The sequence below is a fragment of the Crinia signifera genome, chromosome 2, assembly GCF_055691185.1.
Source record: "Crinia signifera chromosome 2, ASM5569118v1, whole genome shotgun sequence".
Classification (NCBI taxonomy): domain Eukaryota; kingdom Metazoa; phylum Chordata; class Amphibia; order Anura; family Myobatrachidae; genus Crinia; species Crinia signifera.
In genome coordinates this window covers 67,718,483-67,736,757 of record NC_139218.1, presented here as the reverse complement: position 1 = coordinate 67,736,757, position 18,275 = coordinate 67,718,483, and the positions used below count along the sequence as shown (strand labels likewise).

Sequence of the window (18,275 nt, the reverse complement as noted above, 5' to 3'; positions counted from 1 at the left end):
AACCCCCAAATATCACACATATTGTCACCGCTCCCCCAGTGGAGCCCAGAAACACCCCAGAAATTGTTATACCCCCTGATAATACCCACTCGAGTCATGTCCTTTGTATCGTATTTGTATCGTCCGGTACTCTGCTCTGTGAAATGCTATGTTGTGTCTTGGACAGGAGGGGGCACAACTCAAACACCCCCGAAATTACTAACTAGCTGACAACTGGTCTCACAAGTGCGCTGTATAACAGGAAACTTCCTTGTGAGTTCTATGGGCAAGCCGACCCTGCATGTTACACATGGCTTATTTGCCATATGTTCCTATTTTCCACAGACATCATACTTTCTAGGGTTTTTAAGTATATTTGGAAGTTTTCCCCATCACAATGTGCTTGTTTGTTTTCATACTGCTGGCTTATAGAATTATTACCCAAACTGTATTAAAAACTGGTGTAAAGTATATGTCCCATGTAGTGTAGCAGTGTAATATGTATATGAACAGCAATTAGAGAAACACAAGCAGCAAGCTGAACAATTATAGCGCAAGCCAGAGGTTCCTCCTCACGGCCCTCAGGCACCCTAACGATCTACGTTTTAACTTTTAAGTATAACAATACTTAGCCACAGGTGACTTAATTAATACCTAAGTCAATTTCTGCTGAGCCATGTATACAAAGCATAAGTACCGAAACCGTGGGTGCTCTGGGGCCTGAGCACCCATGGAAAATGATGAGCACCCACAGGCTACGTCTGGAGCTCACCTGCTGCTCGCTGCCAACCTGTGATGCTGAGCCTGAAAACACAGTCAGCGGCGGGGTCCCTGAAGCGGCTGGGAAGTCAGCGGTGACTGCCTATCCGCTGCTGGTACCCAGCTGCCTCCCCAGTGCTGCAGGGACCCTGCTGTGGCACTGCCTGGATCCCCGCTTTCCTCTGTCCTGGACTGGGGGGGAGTCACACCCCTTCCCTAAAGGACACACCCCCTTGAGCACCCACCAGCAAAAAGATAAAATGGCACCCCTGATACAAAGTACTTACATCCTGGACTATTAGGGTACCTTGAAATATGGCTCTCTGTGCTTTGCTGGGGAAAGAGACAGCCACCAAAGTAGTGTCTTCTCTCTCTCTTTGCATAATGTGCGGTGCGGTGGGGGGGGGAAGCAATTGCATTTGTCACCCGCTCTCAGCAGCTGTTCCGCCCATCTGCTGCTCTTCATTCAGTGCATCCCTCCAGTGTGCAGTGTGTGCAGCTACACAGAAACATTCAAATATATATTTAGGAAAGTGGGGTGCTGGCAACATCTTCATAAGTTTGCCACGCCCCCTCTGAGTACCTGGGTCTGGCAATGCCGCAGCCTCTGGTTTAAGCTGTACCATAGAATGAAATCAGTTAGCCTCAATGTTGCCACGTGTGGTCTACTTGATCTATTTAGCAGTATTGTGTCCAGTGTGTCAGTGGCAGGGTCGGATTGGCAGTAGAAGCCACAGGGAAGATGTGGGGGTAGAGGGTGGTATGTTGTTGTGTGTTTCTGGGGGTAGAAGGTGGCAGGCTGGCGATGTAGGCATGTAAAGGGGTCTACATTTTGAACATTTTTCCAGGGCCACTTTAAATTCTCAATCCACCCATGACACCAGAGAAGGGTATTGTAATAGAGTTAGTATAAAGTCACAGACACTGCAGGAAAAGACACAAGGGCTGCAGCAACTGCATACAACTCAGATTCATGCTTGATGAAGAGGGATCCTGCCCCTACAACAGACCTCAACCCCTCAACAAATCCCGCCTCCATGAGGTCTGCTTCCAGAAATGTCCTGGATTGGTTTTTCATCTCAATCCGCCACCTGGTCAGTGGACATATCGCAGGGCAAAATTATACAAAGCATACACATAAAGTCAGACTCTGGGGAGTCAGACCAACTGTCAGTAACTTTAATGTAGCTGCTATTAAAAGTGTTTTTCAGTATTTTCTTATCTTAAGGTGGCCATACACACGCAGATTTATCTTCAGATCTGGCCGGTTGGAACAAAAACATGGTTATGGATGAGAGCAAATGACAGTTGACCATTTGCTTGGAAATGCTAGAAAACTGACAAACTGTCACTCATCCATAACCATGTTTTTGTACCAACCAGCCAGATCTGAAAGATAAATCTTACTAGTGTATGGGCACCTTTAGAATCAATCGACAAACAGTGTTAAGGTGGGGAACATCCAAGAGGCATTTTGGTGAAACCACATGGCCAAATAATGGCTTATGTAGAGACTGACCCAAGTGATTGCTTTAATCACCAATGACATCTCATGCATATGGACACGTATTCACATTTTTCATGCCTTTTTTAGCACATTTCAGGTATAAAATACTAGTATATTTATATGATATAATCTGAATACAGCTCTGCCCCAATTTATTACTGCATGCAAAGCACCTGCTTTATTTCAAATTACACATGTGTCTAAAGGTGGCCATACACACGCAGATTTATCTTCAGATCTTATACAAAGAAGAGAAAGCAAATCAGTTCAATGAGACGCACTCCTCATTCATAATGTCCAAAGTGACTAAAATTGTGTTATACCTTTATTAAGTGTTTCTAATTTTTGTATTTTATGTTTTATAACTTGTATCACTTACAGGTCATCATTAGTTATAGTAGTAATCTTAAATTTTTATTATTAGATAATGCTTGACCCGATGATATGTTTCCCTGTATCAGGGATTGTGGTGGTGAAAATATTAAAATAAGAAAGATATTAGATATAGAGAAAAATAAATTTTAGAAAGATTAAAATGACTCTCTGTTAACCGCTGGTATAGGGTGTTATAAAGTGGATCCTGCTTGCAATGCAGGTAAGTACAGTACGTTATATTAGTACAAATGTAAACAATAAATGGGTTTTATTCCCTAATTTGGTGGTCCAATGTCTTCTCGTATTGTGTGTTTTATTTATGTTTTCGTTCGATAGTCTCCTCTCCTATGGGGAGTTGTAGTTTATAGTAATCACACATTCACTATCATGCTGCAGCAATTAGATATATGTTGCAGTTTATAGGATATGTTGTGATTGAACACATCAATATCTGACAATCTTATTGCTATGTGTAGCGTAGGTGTGCTGTTCCTAGCACGTGCACAATTTATAAACACACAAATGGGCTGTTCACACAATCTAGCATGTGTGTAGGGAAGTTAGTACTAATCATCCCTTATTTGGGGATTATTTCCACTATTCACCTGTATTCCTGTATTATATTGCACAGCGTGCCCCTGGGATATGTGAGTAAGAATAGGAGAAGGGTAGTGGCCTGCCGTATAGCCTGGTGAACTACCTCTAGATACAAATCCTATATATTGGATACATAATCACATCCACAATTGTGCTGGTTGATACAATCCTCGCAGTGTGTGTACAGATGATCGTGCATATACTTGCTTCTCAGACATATTGTATACAGATTACTTGCTTCTCAGGCATATCATACATGAATTATTAGGTCACCTAGGTTAGCCTTGAAAAAGCTGACACAGGCGAAATGCGCATCGGCGGTTTGCTCTGATTTAACCGTTGTCTCATTAGTCAAATGTATTGAAATGTATCCGTGCCAATGAAGCCAATGTGTAGCGTAATATAATACTCGCGAATTGTGTGTACATGTAAGGGACATCAGCGTGCACTTGAGACGCTGAGACGCAGGCACAGCTCAGTGACTAAATCCTTAACAGCATGGGCTGTCAGCCGGTCATATCTCCCGCAGCGCTGCAGCGCCTGTATACTTTATCCTAGACGTGATTTAAGTGTATGCATGATACCTCAGTTCTTAGGAACGCTGGAATAATGGACCAGCGCACATGTATAATAAATTGATTTTTGCTCACCATATTCTGACGTTATTAAACGCAGACTGAGGAATTTACTAATAAACTGTATCAATACACGCACAGGAGAAGGGGGATATAGATCCCTGAGAACGCATCTATCTGGCAAACAGTTACAATAGTATAGTAGCACCCACCTGTACAACTTCATAATATGCACTGTTAAGAAAGTCTGACAGCGCTGTTTGCTGCAGAACTTGCACAAAGGTTAAATCACCAGTAGTGACACAAAGTATCAGTAAAAGTGTCAACTGTGTAACTAATAATTCATGTATGATATGCCTGAGAAGCAAGTAATCTGTATACAATATGTCTGAGAAGCAAGTATATGCACGATCATCTGTACACACACTGCGAGGATTGTATCAACCAGCACAATTGTGGATGTGATTATGTATCCAATATATAGGATTTGTATCTAGAGGTAGTTCACCAGGCTATACGGCAGGCCACTACCCTTCTCCTATTCATACTCACATATCCCAGGGGCACGCTGTGCAATATAATACAGGAATACAGGTGAATAGTGGAAATAATCCCCAAATAAGGGATGATTAGTAGTAACTTCCCTACACACATGATAGATTGCGTGAACAGCCCATTTGTGTGTTTATAAATTGTGCACGTGCTAGGAACAGCACACCTACGCTACACATAGCAATAAGATTGTCAGATATTGATGTGTTCAATCACAACATATCCTATGAACTGCAACATATATCTAATTGCTGCAGCATGATAGTGAATGTGTGATTACTATAAACTACAACTCCCCATAGGAGAGGAGACTATCGAACGAAAACATAAATAAAACACACAATACGAGAAGACATTGGACCACCAAATTAGGGAATAAAACCCATTTATTGTTTACATTTGTACTTATATAACGTACTGTACTTACCTGCATTGCAAGCAGGATCCACTTTATAACACCCTATACCAACGGTTAACAGAGAGTCATTTTAATCATTCTAAAATTTCTTTTTCTCTATATCTAATATCTTTCTTATTTTAATATTTTCGCCACCACAATCCCTGATACAGGGAAACATATCATCGGGTCAAGCATTATCTAATAATAAAAATTTAAGATTACCACTATAACTAATGATGACCTGTAAGTGATACAAGTTATAAAACATAAAATACAAAAATTAGAAACACTTAATAAAGGTATAACACAATTTTAGTCACTTTGGACATTATGAATGAGGAGTGCGTCTCATTGAACTGATTTGCTTTCTCTTCTTTGTATATTCTATGTTTAATAATCAGTTGACAGCACCCTCAACCTAGTAGGGAAGATTTATATATAATAACTTCCCACAGGTGGGTATATCTCCATTCATATTTGCATAAATTAAATATACCAAGCGCAATATATATGGTGCGGGTCTTTCACTCTCTGTTCGCGTAATTATCTTCAGATCTTACTGTTTGGAACAAAAACATGGTTATGGATGAGAGCAAATGACAGTTGACCATTTGCTTGGAAATGCTGGAAAACTGACAAACTGTCACTCATCCATAACCATGTTTATGTTCCAACCAGCCAGATCTGAAGATAAATCTTACTAGTGTATGGGCACCTTAAGACACAGAAAAACATTTTCACAGACCTGCGACGCATTCACAGTGCAAAGCAGCTCAGCAAGATCTCCACTTGGTTCTAAATCTGCACAAATAGGTATTTAAATTACATTTCTGGGGGAGGAGGGGGGGGGGGTGGTTGGAACCGAGTTCCACCACCTATAATAGTGAGTGACCTAGGTCAACCTCCATCTTGGCCCTGCAGAGTAATTCTTAATACATTTCGTATTCCCCATACATTCCCATATTTCCATTAATACATTAATTCCCCATACATTACAATGACTTGTCCTAAGGACAATTCAGCCCCAACTTCCCCTGAGCTCTAGCTCAAGGATTTAGCACTTAATGTGCTTTTTTTTTTTTTAAATCGGATGCGATTTATCACATGTAACCCGGGGAGCTGCAGGCAGGGATCGGAGAGCAGGGTCCAGAGTAGCGGTTCTTCTCTAAAGACTGTGCGGCTGCTGATTGGCTGATCTCCCAGCCAATCAGTGGCCGCCCACTCTTTTGAATAGGTTTTTTCTATTCTCCCGCTGCTCGCCGCCTGACACTACCCCAGACCCTGTTCTCCTGCCGTTACCCCGGACCCAGCTCTCCGGTCCCTGCTGTCCCGGACCAGAGCCCTGCACCTCGGACCCCACTTTTTCTCTGCTGCATTGACGATTGCACATAAGATTTATTTTATGTGCCGACCATCCGACCACTGAGTCCGATCTGCACAGGACCGCGCATCGGATCAGATCAGATGTCATACACTACCCAATTTGGCCCTATTTCACACGATTTCTCGGCCCGATCCTCCGGAATCGGGTGAAATCGGGGCCAAATCACATAGTGCATGGGGGCCTTTAGAGAAAAGCATACTACTTGGCCTAGCTCTGCCTAACTGGGGATGGGGAGGTGGGTTATTATGTAGCAGATTGAAATGAGTCCCCCCACCTCTCCAGGACCATTTAAGCCCTGACTATATACAGTAGAAGTATGAGTGAAGGCCACAAGAGCCTGTGGCTGAGACAAAATGGCCTATTCTGAGCTTTGATCAGTGCTGTTTTGGTAATGCCACTGATATAATTGTGTGTACTTGTCTCTCTCTCTCTCTCTCTATATATATATATACAGTGTATATATACTTGGTATGTAGTGACAAAAAAAAACTGTGACAGCATAGCGACAGTTTACTTTATTTTGAAAAGTACCAAATTATATATATTGGGTTACATTAACGGAAACCAATCAGATGGTCCCACATCCGTCCAGTAAACCAATATAAATTTAATCGTGAATTCATCAGTATAAGCAAATTTGTGGAGACTGTATTGACAGGTTCCTGGCCATGAACAAAATAACAATTAGATGTGGAACATGGAAATAAGCTGACTTGTAAATCTCAACGTATTGTTTGTTGCCAGTTACTTGTAGACGTAGGGAAATGCTGCCAGCACACAGCAGCACTTTTCTACTGCATTAATTTGCAAAGAACACAAGCTGGCTTTCCAACTAATGACAGCCCCGGCCCTGCCTCCCCTCCTCTCTACAGCCAGCTACGGTGTTCCTGCGTCCTACACAGTATAGCCTCTGCATTGTGTATTCATCATTATGGGCACATATACAATGCATGAGGTTAGATTATTATTACAGTAAGAGTTTATAAATCCCAGGGTAAATTGACTATGAACTGTACTTAGAGCTAATATACATACCATGAAAGGAGAGCGCAAGTACAAATGGGTCCTTAGAGGATATTGGGGATATTCCTACTTGAACACAGATGAGTCAGTAGCTTTCTCAGGCTGGCAAAGATAAATCTGCAGCAATACTTAGGCAGTAATGGACCAGCAAGAAAACCACAGTTCTGTGCTACTATGAGTAATTTATGCTGAAATGGTTTTCCACATCTCTCAATATGATTCTGCATTACATAAACATATAGATGACCTTAGCACTACAGAAAGTGAGGGCAGAAAGGGTGGGCCCTATTCAACAATGCTGGGAATGCTTGTTTGTAAGCAACAGAGCCCAGACAGAGCCCAGCCATCGAGAAACGGGCTTCATTCTGTCCTAAATAGAATGTTGCTCACATGTTTTAAGAATAGAAATGAAGATAAACTATGCTCATTGCCAGGGCCGGTGCTAGGGTGTCCGGCGCCCTCCTGCAAACTATAAATTTTGCGCCCTTTCACATTGCCATTGCAACAAGCTGCAGCCCGATTGTGGGAGCGTATGCAACATGCGATCCTATGGAGGATCTCCACGGCATGTACATGTATGCATACACCATCTCAGTGCTGTGTCCGCAAAATGTTGCAGGCGCTAAAGGTGCCCATACATGCTGCGAGAATCGCATACGTTATGGGCTAGATCGCATCGCACGGCATGCATGCAATGTGTGTGCAATGCGATCCGAAAGTAGTACAAAAAGTATGTGCAGCACATACTTTTTGTACTGTGCGATGCCCGCAGGAGTGCACATCGCATTGCACGCTGCTATTGCAGCATGTATGGCCACCCCTCTCGTGACTGAGGGGTAAAGGAGGGGAGAGATGGAAGAAGAGGGGAGGAGATAGAGGGGGCGGAGTGTTGAGGACTGACAGTGGCACTGGTGCAGCACACTGAGAAGAGGGAAGGAAGGGGAGGCGGTGCTGCTGCCTGTTCGTCATTTGACGGACAGCTGACAGGTGCAGGGAGCAATGGGTAGGGGGCGGATCCGGACATGACATGTCATCCAGGCATTCACAGACAGCGCTACATGCCTCAGCGCAAGTGTCCGTGAGAAAGAGGGGGGGCAGATAGCAGGAGGAACACAGTGTGTGCAATGCAGGGAGCTGCTCAGCCTCTCCAATCTGCCGCCCGCTGTCAGACAGGCACTGCGGGCGGCGTGCAGGCTGTATGCACTTGCGGTGCAGGGAGCAGCTCTTTATACTGCCGCCTGCCCACTGTCAGACAGGCGCTGCGGGCGGCGTGCAGGAGGCAGTGACAGTGAGGGCTGAGTCAGATTTAGCAGATCAGGGAGGGAGACAGCGCCTTTTCAGCATGGCGCCTCCCTGCATTGCAGGAGCTGCTGAGTGGGCAGCGCCGGCCCTGCTCATTGCAAATATATTTCGTACATTTGTTACATCAGATCTTATCACTGCACATTTACATTTCTTTTTTTCATTTTATCTGTGCTATACCCACATTTCCTATTATCAATATTTTAGAGGGGTTTACAATAGTCATGGGATACACGGTTACGACTGTGTGCTCTTAGGGCCAGATGTACTAAGCTTAAAAAGTGATAAAATGGAGAGTGATAAACAACCAGCCAATCAGCTCTTACCTGCCATGTCACAGGCTGGGTTTGAAAAATGGCAGACAGGAGCTGATTGGTTGGTGGCTTATCACTCTCCATTTGATCACTTTTTAGGGCTTAGTACATCTCGCCCTTAGTATCTTTTAAAGTGCATAATAATCAGATTAGTATATATAGTCATGTTTCTTTATAACACTTCATATTCGCAGGAGTATCGCTTTGATATTATTTCTAATAATATTGAATAATTTGTTGATAATTACATTTTCCAAGACCTCGGATTATGGGTGCTGCTGCTGCTACAGTTCTGCAAATAATACATCATAGAGAAACCAGAAAACATGGCCTGCAGCTACAGTACATCAGAGACTGAATACTTTTGTGTGACAGTATAGCAGTATTTCCCTTTTACTTTATCGTGTCATCATAAGAGTGAATGCTAGTATTTTTTTTAGGTGGAATACTAGTGCTAGCTACTATATGAAAATGTGCATGTGACACCACCCTTGGTTTAATGCATGACTTAGGGTGGTGTCATACTAGACCATTTCACTCAGCAGAAAACCAGCTAGGTGAAGCAGTACCTGAAGATCCTCTATAATACCAAGCAATGTATAGTCAGCTAGCTACCAGCCAGACAAAATAGCAGAACAACTTAACAGCAATGTCAGCTAGGGCTGCTGTGCACGCCTAAACCGAGCAACACTTGAATTGCTCTTCCGAGTGCCATCCAATCCACCATATAGTGGTGAGGAGCATCATAAGCCTTGTATTATATAGGATTATTTAGGCATTCCTATGACATTTGTTGGAGAAGTAACAGATTTCTAGGAAGCATTTTATTTGCTGCTGGCCCACAGCTGTTAATGTAAAATATCTGCTCATGTGACACCCCCTAGGCAAAACCCATTCATTTCAATAGTATAGCATCTTTAAAAATAGCACTAGACCATACAGTACATATCAGCAGAAAAAAAACATTGTGACACTATCTGTGTCAAGGTGTGTGTGTGTGTGTGTATGTGTGTGTGTGTGAGGGGGGGGGAGCATTATCAATCCTGATGTAGGAAAATTACACTATCAATGCTCAAATGATCATAATAATCAAATATATGACTTTGTGCTACTAAGAGCAGAATCTTAGGAGAATGGGGAAACAGACTGACATCCAAAAATGACTAAGAATTTCAGAGAGTTCATGGACGCTTTGAATTGAAACAACACTATCTGTGTGTGCTCCCTCGTACAAGTACTGCATAATGCTGATTATGGATTAAGTTATAATTTATGATATGCTGGTTATATGATGAGTGCAGCAAGTGCATAGCAGGAATGTGATGGCAGTCCCTAAAATCTCTGTATTGTACTATTGACTAGCCGAAACGTTCATGTAAAAAATAACAAGTTACAAATTCAGCAAATCAAGACGTTCACAGCAGCTGACTACAGGGTTATGATGTAATAGTATAAATAGAAGTGGATTCAATGACAAAAGGAGAAGTAAATGTTTTTTTTTTTTTTGTGACATTCATAATATCTCTACCTATACATGATTTTTTATATTGTTAGCTATCTTATAGCAAGTTACTGTCCTACCATTCATTTTAGGCTCAGGTATGCTGGCTGCTATGCCAGTCCACAGGAAAAATGCCCGCCCTATGATTAAAAACCTTAATCAAATAACTTAAACGTTGACAGGCTCTTAAAAAAAAGTATTGTACGCATAAATGTAAATGATAGCTGCAAATGCTACAGAGAGAATGCATTTAGGGATAGTCATTATTTAATGGGGTTATGGTGAAAGCGAACTCATATAATACCTTCAATATACTGTATGCTGCAAATCCCTACCCCGACTTGATGGATCATTTCCTATCCTGTATTGACAGCTGAGTCTAAACATTTTATCCTTTCAGTTCTCCAGGATTCTTCTCTCTTCTAACCCAAGTGTCATATACAGTACATGCTTAGTTATATACTAGTAGCGACATAAATAAAAGTCTAAAAGCATGCGAATTAAAAAAAAAAAAAAAACAGCATAACTGAATGATCAGGTAATAAGATCCTTAAAGAGGGATTTTGTGAATATGCTGTTTAAAAATGCAGTCAGCTATTTTCTATGCAGGATACTGTGCAGTAGTAAAGATATTAATTCTGTTCCTAATTACTGACACCTACTGTATGCCACCTTTATGCTGGCCAGCAACATGGGCGGATGCCAGTCAGCAGCATAAACAATTGCAGCTCCTTGTAATGTTTTCCCCAGTTTGTGCAGAAGCACAGGCTGTGCAGGCTAGTGTGACGGCGCATTCAATTGTGCTCTGTTTTTATTTTGATGAATTCAAAATGATTTGAAGTGTGAAGTATGTGCAGTGAACTGCAAGCAGCCTAGTCAGGAGCCACTCATCAATTCTACCAAGGTTACCCTAGTATTCAATAACAGAACAAATTATATTAAGTAAAACCATGGAGAGCTCCTGATTTACAGTATGCTACTGTAGGGGTGTAATCTATCCAGCAAGCCTAGGAGTGAAGGGAGGGATGATGACAGAGAAACGATGAGAGAGAGAGTGAAAGATAATAGTGTGAGAGAGTGAGAGAAAGAGAGAGAGAGAGGGAGAGAGAGGGTAAGAAATGGAGATACTGCAGCAGCTGTCACTATAAGTGATAGATTGCTTTCACTGCTTGAGATTTGGGTCTGGGACATTACTGTTTAAGGATGTGCTTTTATATATACATATATTTCTCACACCGCTGAAATACAGATGAATGGAAGTGAAAATGCAACCCAACCAAGGCTGCAGGGCTGATGTAAATCCCAGAGCTGTGTATTGATCCACCTCGATCTGAGAATCGATAGCAGTGTTTTATGAGGGCATTAAAGGGCTTTTTTCTGCAGGCTCTAGACCAGACCTCTATATTGGTTAAACAGCCAATTCATGTGACCTCTCAATGTATGTGACAAACCCTAGATTACATGAATTGCAATTTCTTTACAAGTGGGGTTATTGTCATCTACACAAAAGGGGGGACTCTTTACATTTCTAGACAATGCAAAGTAATAATGTCATATCTCAACATTATTTGAAAATATAGTATATCATTTACATGATTCATGAAAAAAAGTCAATATTTTTTCTCAATAAATAATGTATCTAATATTACAAACAAGGTCCTAACACTCTCATTAACAAAAGATTAACATGAGCGACTGTATAAAGTAGTGAGTATCTTGCACACACAAGCATTATTCCCATCTCTATAGGCTCTCCTGCATTATTTTCATTAGTGTGATCCGTATCCTGTTTTCCCTAAGGTGTATTCCAAGCAGCTGACACAGGCATCACACATATCCTGGGCAGCTGAAATGACCATATCTATATCATATTATCTGTGGCCGTGTAATTTTGACATTTCCCTAAACAATAGGGAAGTTCTTGCACATGTGACATGAGTGTGGGTTAAATGATGAAAACCTGCTAACAATGGCACATAAATCTCTCCCCATGCATGTCAGGGGCTCTCCCTCCCTGTTTCTCAGGGTGATTCACTGATTAATAGGACAGGTTCAATATTCAACTGCTGAGATGGTCAAAATGATATTGGATGCGGGAAGCCAGCAGGGAGGAGCCTGCACCTTGCCATATCCATTAAGAGGTAGCATTTGTAATATGGTCCAGCAAGCAGCACATGCTCTCAAGCAAAGCACAGGGGGCATACTGCCAAACCCAACCTTTACCAGTACAGCAGTAGTAATTGCAGGAGAAAGTCAACAGATTAACAACATATATTAAAATTACATACTACATGTGTGCTGTGCATATTAAATAAACATAGCGACACACACATAATAAATACATATATATTAGTGTTACACTATGTGTTTCTGGTTCTATGCAATTATGTAACCCTGCTAGGTGGGGCATTAGTTTGCATTATGATGCTACTTTTCTTTAGGATTGGAAACACAGTAGTATCACTTTGAGATTTCCCTGACAGATCAGTATAACTCTATTACAGAGTGAGATGTGAGAACAGCAGCAATTCCCAGCTGGGACATTACTCACCATGATGGAGAAGACCAATGCCACTATGTTGACTGGCCAGACTGGACAGAAGCAGGAGAAGATGGCCAGGATCAGATAATCAGTGGGCCTGCCCTGCTCCTGGGCGGTGGTAGTGGCTGTAGACGAAGCCCTGGCAAGGCTGGCCCGGGAGGGTGAGAGGGGAGCAGACTCCAGCTGACCGGCAGACACTGACTTGTAGGGCAAGCTGTGGCCGTTCTGGTCCAAGTCCCCTATAGACTTCTCACTGGACATGGTCACCGAGAAAGACTTCTTCATCCCATTCTCTTCCTTTGCCTCAGAGCCAGAAGTCAGGAGTTTCTCAGTCTCATGAGCATCTGCAGGTAAGGGGTTACCTGACCCCCCCAGTGCCTTCTCATACTGGGCATCTGTGTTAATAGCCATGACAGTGATAAGTCTTCTCCAAAAGACTGCCTAATGCAGTGTTTAAAAAAGAAAAAAAAAATAAGTAGTAAACTTCTCTTTCAGATCTGCTAAAATCCCATGGAGGCAATAACAACACAAGCTCTTGCAAAGCAGTCAACCTTTTTTTCTTTCTTGTGGAAAATGGGAGCTGTTATGTGTCAGGTAAGGGCTGAATGGAGAGTTGGGTGGTGTAAGGATTCTGTTCCAAGCTCTAGCTCTTTGGTATATTTGCTGCAGACTGGTGCTGCCCTGCCCCAGCCTCTGCTAAAGGCTTCTCAAGTGGAATCGTCCTCTCAGGACGAACCAACTCAGATGCTGGTCTGATAACACACAGATTCTAGCAGTTCTCACACTGAGCAGCATCACAGGATTCTCCTGGGTGTTAGCAGCGGAATTCCTGAGATCTCCCCCTCCAGCCATGCATTTGCACAGGCTTTTATTTTGAATCTTTCAGTATCTTCATGTAAATATTCATCACAATCTCCTATTCCTGACATTATGATGCTCTCTCTCCTTAAATGCTCCTAATTGCATGAAGAGACTTTCATTATAAGATCTGCTTTGGTTACTATTTGAAATAGTCTGTTTTATATATATATATATATATATATATATATATATATATATATATATATATATATATGTTTGATGTGATGCGATTATATATTTTCAGGCAGTTTAATCTATTTTCAGTCAGTAAGAAAAACATGGTTTACTGTCACTATTTTTAGAAATGTTTAACACTCACCCCAAACTCATCGATACAGTTACTTCTATTCTCACGCATTTTGTGCCAATTTACTGTTACAGATACAGATTATAGGCGTGGTAATCAGGGCTGTCATCAGAAATTGTGGGGCCCTGGACTGGAAAAATAAGAAGGGACTCTAACTCCCGGGGAGAAGAATGCATGACGTGAAATGGAGACACACACATTACATGTACCAGGGCATACATACTGTATGCGTGATATGTAATGCAGACACATGCATGATATGTACCAGGGCATACACATGCATGACATGCAATGGAGATACATGAATGACACATGGCATGTAACAACCCTGCTAGTAGAGTATGTTGCAGGTGTAGGGCACATGGAGGGGTGATTGGGGAGTGTATAGTGTGTCCCAAGGTAAAGGTGCATACACACTGTACATTTTTTTTGACCAAATTTTTTGACCAATTTCGTTCATTTCGGCCATTCTGAACGAAATTGGTTAAAATATCTTTCAGTGCGTTTGTGACAAAAGACAAATGATGATGCGCATACCCGCCAGTTCATCAAGGTTGTTCGTCAACTGTGCATGTAGCTCAATTTGGATATCTTTCAAAAATAGCCTATAAACTGTAGCTAGATCTTTCGTCTTTCGTCTGTCGTCAATATCTTTCATCAACATCTTTCGTTCAGGGCACTGGGTTCAAGGGAAATGTCTTTCAATGAAATTGGTCAAAAAAATTGTACATTGTGTATGAACCTTAACAGGTGCTGCTCTCACCTGTCTCTGATACCCAAACTTCTCTGATTCTGCACTAGTAATAATAATCCTTGCAATAGCTCTAGAAGGGAGACAGTCTCCCTTGAATAATGTAAACTCAGCAGGGTCTTTCCACAAGGCTATAGTGATGTAATTGTGGGACTTTCAATGAGGCCACACCCCCATTTCAACCCCAGTGCCCCAATGATACACAAGTGCAGGGGGTGGGCCCCCTTCTCTGTCTGTATCCGGCACTCTAGTCGTGGCAGACACCCCTTCCAATGCAACCCAAATACAACATGGGCCCCCACCTATTTGCCTGGGGATGTGATAAAGTGGCTGGTGATGACACACCAGCCATTCAGCTTCTAACTGTCAAGTTACATGCTGGGTTTGAAAAATGACAATTGGGAGCTGGCTGGTGTGTTATCACTGGCCACTTATCACTTCATCAGGCTTAATCAATTTGCCCATCATTTCTCTACTGCTGCCAATCATAGCTTCAATAGCACTTAGATGTCCTTGCATTAAGGTTGCTCTTATACAGTGGCAGTTTTTACCTATGGGCTGCAGCCCCCCAGGTAAAATCAGCCACTGTGTGAAGCTAGATGCAGTCTGTGCCTTCAATTAGACAGGATCCCATGATTTGGCCCTACATATCCAGGTATTCCAGGATTGGAGTGCGCATGCCCAAAATGTTATGCCCTGCAGTGCCGAGCACCCGCTCAGATGCTGCCCGGCTGCTCCTGACACTGGCTGTGTAGCTCTGAGGCAGTGCACAGTGTGACGTTATGTCGGAGGTCATGCTGCGCAGCAAACTCGCTGTTCCATTCCCACCAACCCACCGCACGGTTACTTCTGCACCATCGACCGGCTCCTGCAAACTGCAATAATGCCAAGCTAACCCTAGCCACCCCACCACCGGCTTGTCATCGCCGCACCACCGACTGGCTCTTGACCGCCAGCTCCCAACCGCTACACCACCACCCGGCTTCCAATCTCCGCACCACTGCTTGGCTACACCATCGCCCAGACTCTGCATGGCACCCAGCTTTGAGGGGGGGGGGGGGGGGGGGGGGGGAGTAAAGTTCATAATTGTATTGACAAAAATACCATGTGATTGGCATCCCTACTTGCAATGCAGAATCAGACATCTGTATGATGCTCTCCTAACATGGACCAACATTCAAATGATTTAATCCATACCTTCAAACATGACCCATTCCATTAGGTACAAAATGCTCTGCTTCTGGACTTCACTCTTAATGAACGATTACCCACACCTGTGTTGCACTAGTTATTTGATGAGAAGGGTGTTTCAACACAGGTGATGACAGTCTTACAGTAAGTGGGAAGTCCAGGAGCAGATCAATGCGTACTTAATGGAATGGGTCATGTTGTAGGGTAGGTTTAATCCCACCTATAAAAATCAAAATTAAGAATTTTGTTCAAAGCCATTTAAGTTCCTATCATGCCCCTGCATAGTGATTGGTTCCCAAAAGCCTAAAAACAGCTCTGAATTGAGTTACTGGTGCTTTACACTTATGTTTTAGGCACTGATTGAGTTAATGCAGCAGCACACTGAAAACTGTGGCAGTAATTGAGTTAATGAAACAACTGCTAAATTCCTCCCCTTCTGTTTGTGATTCTCAGCAAGAGAGTAAATACACTGTACCCAGCAATGAATGCTTTACCGTAGCCTTATATTAAGTGGCACGCTGGCTATTCAGCAGAACACTGGTTTGTGAGAACCCTGTTATTCTCAATAGATTACAGTAATAAATAAAACTATTTAAACAAGACAATATTAGCACCATATAATAAGTATAAATACCATTTTAATCACACCCACCAATGCAGTATGATGCAGCTGTCAGGTTCTACGTTTGTATTGTTCTTGGAGATGGGGATGCAGAGCAGGACTGGATTTATAGGAGGAAGATCAATTCTATTTACTAGCAATACTTAACAAAGGATACTGGAATACCGACTCACAGAAGACTGGCCCTTGAATCCCGATCACAAGTATCCTGGGGCGGATTATGTTTAGGTTATGGAGAGAGTTAGGTTTAGGCACAAGGCCTGGGTTAGGGTGCGGGCAGGGGCTGGCTGGCAACTTTCAGCCTGGGGGGCAACACAAGCAAGTGGCCCACCACCATCGCCATCGTTTCAGCACCCTACCCTCTCCCTTCTCCCCTCTAGTATGCAGCAAGGATTAAAAAATCATTCCTTCACACACACATACACCAGAAACGGGGACAGTGCGTGCCGAAGGTGCGCGGCAAAAATTTACACTGTAATGCCCATTACATTATGCCAGACACCGTAATGCCCATTACACATAAAGCCAACACCATAATGCCCATCAAACATAATGCAACACACCGTAATGCCCATTAAACATAATGCCACGCACCGTAATGCCCATCAAACATAATGCCACACCATAATGCCCATTACACATGCCATACCGTAATGCCCATTACACATAATGCAAACACCATAATGCCCATTACACATAATGCCACACACCATAATGCCCATTACACATAAAGCCAACACCGTAATGCCCATTAAACATAATGCTACACACCGTAATGCCCATTACACATAACGCCAACACCATAATGCCCATTACACATAACGCTAACAACGTAATGCCCAATAAACATAACGCTAACAACGTAATGCCCAATAAACATAATGCCAACACTGTAATGCCCATTACACATAATGCCACACACCGTAATGCCAATTAAACATAATGCCACACACCGTAATGCCCATTACACATAACCCCAACAACGCAATACCCAATAAACATAATGCCACACCGTAATGCCCATTACACATAATGCCACACACCCTAATGCCCATTACACATAATGCCACACACCCTAATGCCCATTACACATAACGCCAACAACGTAATGCTCAATAAACATAATGCCACACACCATAACATAATAATGCCTATTACATATTATACCACATAACTGCTGCTTACCTACATGCTCACTGTCAGAGGTATATTGCTCATTGCCAGGGGTTACATGCTTATTGCCAGGGGTTGAGATAATTGTTTCGCTTTGGCATGCAAAAATATTGTTATATCTCTCAGATATAAGAATACCCACATTTATTTCTGCAGAGCTAATGCAGCATATTAAATATTTTACATTAAATAGACCAAAGACAAATAAAAGTGATACATACATTCAAATATTAAACAATGCAGCCATTGGTATTTGCAAGAGAACAAAACAAAAATTATTTCACTGCAGGGAGAGGACACTACAGCAGGGAACCACCACCCTGGCAGAGCTGGCACTCACCTGTCGGAGGCTGCAGGCTGTTTGCCACTCATTGGGCTCCTCCGGGATAGTCCTCACCTCAGCTAAAGCGAGACACGTCCTGCTGCTCACACCCGATGCTGGCTGTACTGACAGACACAAGAGGTATGGCAGTACCTCTAGTGTCTGTCTCCTCCAAGGCGGTGGCCATTTTTGGAGGGGCCGTTATCTTACAGAAGGCTGTCTGCAGGCCGGCTGGACC

General features: G+C 42.6%; 1 protein-coding gene across 1 annotated transcript in view; it reads right to left on the bottom strand.

Annotated features, from left to right (window-relative positions):
• Nucleotides 1-13,570, bottom strand: part of TRARG1 (trafficking regulator of GLUT4 (SLC2A4) 1) — a 49,054-nt gene extending 35,484 nt beyond the window's left edge. The window contains exon 1 of the mRNA XM_083172291.1: nt 12,820-13,570. Coding sequence (XP_083028417.1) covers nt 12,820-13,221 — 402 coding nt within the window. The 5' untranslated portion in view covers nt 13,222-13,570. The remainder of the gene's footprint in view (nt 1-12,819) is intronic.
• Nucleotides 13,571-18,275: the final 4,705 nt, after the last annotated feature.